At 57.4% G+C, this 7,184-nt stretch overlaps 2 protein-coding genes across 2 annotated transcripts; both read left to right on the top strand.

Annotated features, from left to right (window-relative positions):
• The first annotated feature begins 1,058 nt into the window (after nt 1-1,058).
• Nucleotides 1,059-1,382, top strand: LOC128898404 (feather beta keratin-like). Its single transcript, XM_054172077.1, has one exon. The coding sequence runs from the start codon at nt 1,065-1,067 to the stop codon at nt 1,380-1,382; it is 318 nt and encodes a 105-aa protein (XP_054028052.1). The 5' UTR covers nt 1,059-1,064.
• An 884-nt stretch (nt 1,383-2,266) lies between these two features.
• Nucleotides 2,267-5,769, top strand: LOC128898403 (feather keratin 2-like). Its single transcript, XM_054172076.1, has 3 exons — nt 2,267-2,276; nt 5,403-5,492; nt 5,558-5,769. The coding sequence occupies exons 1-3, from the start codon at nt 2,267-2,269 to the stop codon at nt 5,767-5,769; spliced, it is 312 nt and encodes a 103-aa protein (XP_054028051.1).
• The last annotated feature ends 1,415 nt before the right edge of the window (nt 5,770-7,184 follow it).

The raw sequence follows: 7,184 nt of genomic DNA, 5'->3' as shown, positions 1-7,184 counted from the left end.
ACCTCCCTCAGTAGCCTTGCCTGCCTCCCTCCAGCCCCACAGACCTGGGTGTGTCTCACTGGAGCTCCTTCCTGACCATTTCCCCTTGGAGAAGACAAAGGCACTTCTGCTGTGCAGAAGCAGCAGCAATCCTACTTGGCTTTGCCCTCTCTCATTTGCTCCCTTCTGAAGCTCACAAAGCCCTTGGAGTCCTCCTGGGTTCCCTGCTTTGGCATCCACAGGTCAGGAACTCTTCTCTTGTGGAGCTCCAGCCCCAGCTCTCTGTGCAGCCAGCCTGCCCTACCCCAGGGCCTTCTCTTTCTCCAGGAAGTCTTCAAGAAACCTGTGCACATGGCACTTTGGCACGTGCTTTAATGCCCATGGTGGGGCTAGGGCAATGCTTGCACTTGATGCTCTTAGAGGTCCTCTCCAATCCAAACAGTTCTCTGATTCTGGCACTCTATGACCTGCTGCTGAGCCACCAAGAGGTCCTGCTTGAAGACTGTCTGGTCAGGCCTGCTCATCCTGGACTCCTGTGCCCTTCAGGACGGTCTCCCAAGATACTTTGTCAAGCAGGTTACTAAACAAGGCCAAGTGTGTCCTCTGCAAGTCCAAGGTGGCAGAGCTGCTGACCTCACTGCTTACTCCTCTCAGAACAGAAGGCTCCAGCATAGAGGAACTGCTGTGCCCAAGAGGGCCTCCAGGCTCCAGCTCACACCCAGCTCCCTCTTTGCTCACAGACAACAGGGCCAGAGGAGCTCTTGCTGGGCCGCAGGAAATGAGACCCCCTGCCACAGGGCAGCCACAAACACAGCAGCCCAGAGCCACGCCGTGACCTCACTGCTGACACCCCACCTCTGCTGGGCTGGGCTCACCTCTGCTGCCAGCCCTGCCAGCATAAAGCCGGCCCAGCGCCTCTCTCCCTCACAGACGCCTCCTGACGCCTTCTCCTGCGCTCTGCTCCCTCCACCAGGTCAGCCTCCAGCCCCTCACCCTCCTTCTGCTGCCCCAAAGGCCATCTCTCTCACAGCCCTGCGCTCCCTCCACACCCTCTCTCTCTTCCAGGGCCCTTCCACCCCACACCCATGGCCTGCTACGACCGCTGCCGCCCCTGCGGACCCACCCCGCTGGCCAACAGCTGCAACGAGCCCTGCGCCTTGCAGTGCCAGGACTCCCGCGTCTTCATCCAGCCTTCCCCCGTGCTGGTCACCCTGCCAGGACCCATCCTCACCTCCTTCCCCCAGAGCACCGCCGTCGGATCCTCCTCAGGGGCTGCCCTGGGCACCGAGCTCAACGCCCAGGGACAGCCCATCTCCTCCGGCGCCTTCGGCAACGGCTACGGCTACGGCTTGGCTGGCCTGGGCTATGGCTGCGGCGCCGCAAGAGGCTGCTACCCCTGCTGAGGGCGCTGCACACCCCTCCTGACACCACACACAGCCTGCAACAGCTCCTGCAGCACAAGCCCCTGGCCTGATGCTCGCCCTGCTTGCCCCTCACACCTCCTCCCTTCCCCTTGCTGCTCCTGCCTCTGCCCTCTGCTTTGCCCTCAATAAACTTCTCCTGCACACCAGACTCACATGCCTCCTCTCAATTTCTTCTCAAGGCCAGGGCTGCCCTGGCCTTTGCAGTCACTCAAAAAGGTCCACAAGAGCTCTCCTCAGAAATATGCCACCAGCAACACCTCACAGCGGCACCTTGGGAGGGTTTGGATTGTGACACAGCCCCAGCAGCACCTCGCACAAAGGCTCCAACACCACAACGTTCCTCTGTGATGCCTCTGCCCAAGTCCCTCAACAGGCTGCCCAGCTGACCACCAGCCTTGCTGTGGAACCCTCAGTGTGTGTAGTGCTGGGTCCTTGGTGGACCATCTGCCTGGCCAGTGTCCCCATTCCACCCAGCTGACTGTCCCCAGGCCACGCTCTTACCTTCCTATGGCATCCACAACTCGCCCCCTGGGCAGTAGCCTCAGGACACCATCTCCTCTTCACTGCAGGCTCTGGACTAGCATCCTCCTAGCTGCACGCTCCCTAGACCACCTGTGAGGGGTCTTGTGACCGTTTGAGGCTGTGCCTTTAAGAAAGGGACAGTGCTGGGACACTCTGGCTGAATATTTTGACAAACAAAGATAGGTCTAAACGAATTTCATTGCTAGATTCGTAGACTGTAGCTTTAACTTTTAGTGCAGTTGGAATGTTCCTCAGTTCCACTCTGTTCTCCCTTTCCAGCCTGTCTGCTTCTGAGCAACTAGCCAGAATGCCCTTCAATGCCAGGTGAGCATTAATCCCGCATGCGCTTGTGTATTGGGTTGGGGCAGATCCCCTCCCCACCACAGGCAGAAATAACCACTCAGACAAACGGATTGCAAAAGTGATGGAAAGATTAAATAGGAAAACTATAAAAACAACAATGAAAGTTTTTACAGAGGACCACAAGCACCATGAGAAAAGAGAGAGATCCCAGAACATACCCAAGAACGTCCCATCCCCTCCTGGGTGTACACCCAAAAGCCCCAGGGCTCCTTCCTCCCCACTCCCCCAAACCCAGCCTTGGGCCTGTGCAGGCCCGAGGGAGGCAGCTCATGCCATTTTACCTAGGCAGCAGCAGGGAATGAAAGAGGAAGTGAAGACCCCGCATGGACATTTTAAAGGGGAGCAGGGCATTATGGGAATGGAATACCTGGTTCCCTGTGACCACCCCCTGGGCTGGGGCTACCCCTTGGGACCTCCCAGGTGTGGCCTGTGCAGTGGCATCTGGGCCAGCACCCAGATGCTTGTAAATACAGCATTCCTTTGCTTCTCCGACTGAGCTAGCTGTGCTTTCTTTCTCTGTGGGGGAGGGAGAGCTGGGCCTTCTCTCAACCTACCACAGGTCTCCAAGCAACCATCTCTCTGACCTGAGGTCACACAGAAAGCTCCCTCTGTGAGGTCAGCTGCCTGCTCAGGGTGGGCTCCCTGAGGTCCTGAGGACCAGAAGCAGGAACAGGCCCTTGGCCCTGCTTGGCTGGGCTGCTGAGGCTCCTGTGGGGCGGCGTGGCCAAGAAGGTGGCACTTTGGGCACATTCCCCTCTGCTACCCTTTTACCTCTCTGCCTTCTGAGCCTGGGCACTTAAACCTTGACCTCTGGCCACTGAAGATCTTTGCTTGCCCCCCACTTGCTTATCACCAAGGAAAAGGACCTAGAGATGTTGGTCAATATCCAGCTGGAGATCAGCCAGCTTGTGCTCAGGTTGCCAAGGCAGCCTCCAGCCTCCTGGCTTGGATCAGCAAGAGTGTGAGCAGCAGGAGCAGGACGGTGACCATGCCCCCTGCACTGTGGGGCACTGTGGAGGCCACAGCTCCCATCCTGTGCTCACTTTTCAGGCCTCTCACTCCCAGAAGGACATTGAGGTGCTGCAGCAGGTTGAGAGAAGGGCAATGAAGCTGGTGAGGGGTTTGGAGCACAGGTCTGGTGAGGAGCATTTGGGGGACCTGGGTTTCTTCAGCCTGGAAAATGGGAGGCTGAGGGAAGAGCTTTGGAGTGTGTGCAAATCTCAGAAAGGCCATTGGAGACTGGTAGAGGTTGGTCTCTTCTCCCAAGGAACAAGGCAGAGGGCAAGAGCAAATGGCCTCAATTTGCACCAGGGGAGCTTTCAGTTGGATATGAGGAAGACTTTCTTAATGGAAAGGCTTGTTGAGCCCTGCACCAGGCTGTCCAGGGCTGGAGGGATGGAGAAGCTGTGCAGGGGTGGTGCTAAGGGACTTGTTTGAGTGGTGGCCTTGGCAGCACGAGGATGCTTCTTCTGAATGCTCCTCAGCAGCAAGCAACCATCCTGTTGGCCAGGTGAGTGGTAGAGAAAGCTCTCCCTGGGCTTGCCTTTAAGGGCATGCCCGTATCTCCATGCCACAGCAAGCCCTGGCTGCTCCCACAACATCGCAACACACTTCAACACCATGTTTGACAAGGAGATGGGAGCTGGCAGCACTCTTGCATCACAGACTCACTTGAGATGGAAAACTCCATCAAAATAACCGAGCCCAAGCTTTAAGCAACACTACCAATCCAACACCAAAGCATGGCCCGAGGCACCAGAGACAGAGCAGAGTTTTGGTGACCCTCATCCCATTGTCATAGCATTGCCAGTTTGGTCCCCAGGGCAGAGTCTGCAGCTCCCAGCTTTGAGCAGCCACTTTCTCCAGGAGCAGGCTGTGGGGCACAATGGCAAAGAGCTTCCTAAAGCCCTGCTGAAAATCACCCAAAGCTTCTCCCTGTAGCATCCTACATTCTTCTTCTGGCTCTTTGGGGCCATGGGCAACACCTTGACAAATGTCCATTCAGCTGGGCCAAGCAGGACTGCTGGGAAACAATGGAAAGTGTCTTGCTGAGCTTCCTCCAAGCTCCCTCAGTAGCCTTGCCTGCCTCCCTCCAGCCAGCACAGACCTGGGTGTGTCTCACTGGAGCTACCTTCCTGACCATTTCCCCTTGGAGAAGAGCAAAGGCACTTCTGCTGTGCAGAAGCAGCAGCAATCCTACTTGGCTTTGCCCTCTCTCATTTGCTCCCTTCAGAAGCTCACAAAGCCCTTGGAGTCCTCCTGGGTTCCCTGCTTTGGCATCAACAGGTCAGGAACTCTTCTCTTGAGAGCTCCAGGCCCCTGCTCTCTGTGCAGCCAGCCTACCCTACCCCAATGCCTTCTCTTCTCCAGGAAGTCTTCAAGACACCTGTGCCCATGGCACTTTGGCACGTGCTTTAATGCCCATGGTGGGGCTAGGGCAATGCTTGCACTTGATGCTCTTAGAGGTCCTCTCCAATCCAAACAATTCTCTGATTCTGGCACTCTATGACCTGCTGCTGAGCCACCAAGAGGTCCTGCTTGAAGACTGTCCTGGTCAGGCACTGCTCATCCTGGATCCTGTGCCCTTCAGGACGGCCTCCAAGATACTTTGTCAAGCAGGTTACTAAACAAGGCCAAGTGTGTCCTCTGCAAGTCCAAGGTGGCAGAGCTGCTGACCTCACTTGCTTACCTCCTCTCAGAACAGAAGGCTCCAGCATAGAGGAACTGCTGTGCCCAAGAGGGCCTCCAGCCCGCTCCAGCTCACACCCAGCTTCCCTCTTTGCTCACAGACAACAGGGCCAGAGGAGCGTTTGCTGGGCCGCAGGAAATGAGACCCCCAGCCACAAGGCAGCCACAAACCACAAGCAGCCCAGGGGCCACGCCGTGACCTCACTGCTGACACCCCACCTCTGCTGGGCTGGGCTCACCTCTGCTGCCAGCCCCTGCCAGCATAAAGCCGGCCCAGCGCCTCTCTCCCTCACAGACGCCTCTGACGCCTTCTCCTGCGCTCTGCTCCCTCCACCAGGTCAGCCTCCAGCCCCTCACCTCCTTCTCTGCCCCAAAGCCCTTCTCTCTTCACACCCCTGCGCTCCCTCAACCCTCTCTCTCTTCCAGGGCCCCTCCACCCCACACCCATGGCCTGCTACGACCGCTGCCGCCCCTGCGGACCCAACCCGCTGGCCAACAGCTGCAACGAGCCCCTGCGTCAGGCAGTGCCAGGACTCCCGCGTCTTCATCCAGCCTATCCCCCGTGCTGGTCACCCTGCCAGGACCCATCCTCACCTCCTTCCCCCAGAGCCAACCGCCGTCGGAATCCTCCTCAGGGCTGCCCTGGGCACACGAGCTCAACGCCCCAGGACAAGCCCCATCTCCTCCGGCGCCTTCGGCTACGGCTACGGTCTACGGCTTGGCTGGCCTGGGCTATGGCTGCGGCGCCGTGAGAGGCTGCTACCCTGCTGAGGGCCCTGCACACCCCCCCTGACACCACACACAGCCTGCAACAGCTCCTGCAGCACAGCCCCTGGCCTGATGCTTCGCCCTGCTTGCCCCTCACCGCCCTCCCTTCCCCTTGCTGCTCCTGCCTCTGCCCTCTGCTTTGCCCTCAATAAACTTCTCCTGCACACCAGACTCACATGCCTCCTCTCAATTTCTTCTCAAGGCCAGGGCTGCCCTGGCCTTTGCAGTCACTCAAAAAGGTCCACAAGAGCTGTCCTCAGAAATATGCCACCAGCAACACCTCACAGCGGCACCTTGGGAGGGTTTGGATTGTGACACAGCCCCAGCAGCGCCTCATACAAAGGCTCCAACACCACAACGTTCCTCTGTGATGCCTCTGCCCAAGTCCCTCAACAGGCTGCCCAGCTGACCGCCAGCCTTGCTGTGGAACCCTCAGTGTGTGTAGTGCTGGGTCCTTGGTGCACCATCTGCCTGGCCAGTGTCCCCATTCCACCCAGCTGACTGTCCCCAGGCCACGCTCTTACCTTCCTATGGCATCCACAACTCGCCCCCTGGGCAGTAGCCTCAGGACACCATCTCCTCTTCACTGCAGGCTCTGGACTAGCATCCTCCTAGCTGCACGCTCCTGAGACCACCTGTGAGGGGTCTTGTGACCGTTTGAGGCTGTGCCTTTAAGAAAGGGACAGTGCTGGGACACTCTGGCTGAATATTTTGACAAAACTAAGATAGGTCTAAATGAATTTCATTGATAGATTGGCAGACTGTAGCTTTAACTTTTAGTGCAGTTGGAATGTTCCTCAGTTCCACTCTGTTCTCCCTTTCCAGCCTGTCTGCTTCTGAGCAACCAGCCGGAATGCCCTTCAATGCCAGGTGATCATTAATCCCGCATGCGCTTGTGTATTGGGTTGGGGCAGATCCCCTCCCCACCACAGGCAGAAATAACCACTCAGACAAACGGATTGCAAAAAGTGATGGAAAGATTAAATAGGAAAACTATAAAAACAACAATGAAAGTTTTTACAGAGGACCACAAGCACCATGAGAAAAGAGAGAGATCCCAGAACATACCCAAGAACGTCCCATCCCCTCCTGGGTGTACACCCAAAAGCCCCAGGGCTCTTTCCTCCCCACTCCCCCAAACCCAGCCTTGGGCCTGTGCAGGCCCGAGGGAGGCAGCTCATGCCATTTTACCTAGGCAGCAGCAGGGAATGAAAGAGGAAGTGAAGACCCCGCATGGACATTTTAAAGGGGAGCAGGGCATTATGGGAATGGAATACCTGGTTCCCTGTGACCACCCCCTGGGCTGGGGCTACCCCTTGGGACCTCCCAGGTGTGGCCTGTGCAGGGGCATCTGGGCCAGCACCCAGATGCTTGTAAATACAGCATTCCTTTGCTTCTCCGACTGAGCTAGCTGTGCTTTCTTTCTCTGTGGGGGAGGGA

This window comes from Dryobates pubescens, chromosome 23, assembly GCF_014839835.1.
Source record: "Dryobates pubescens isolate bDryPub1 chromosome 23, bDryPub1.pri, whole genome shotgun sequence".
In the NCBI taxonomy this organism is placed as follows: Eukaryota; Metazoa; Chordata; class Aves; order Piciformes; family Picidae; genus Dryobates; species Dryobates pubescens.
The sequence above is the reverse complement of the archived record's forward strand: the minus strand, read 5'-3'. Positions and strand labels throughout refer to the sequence as shown.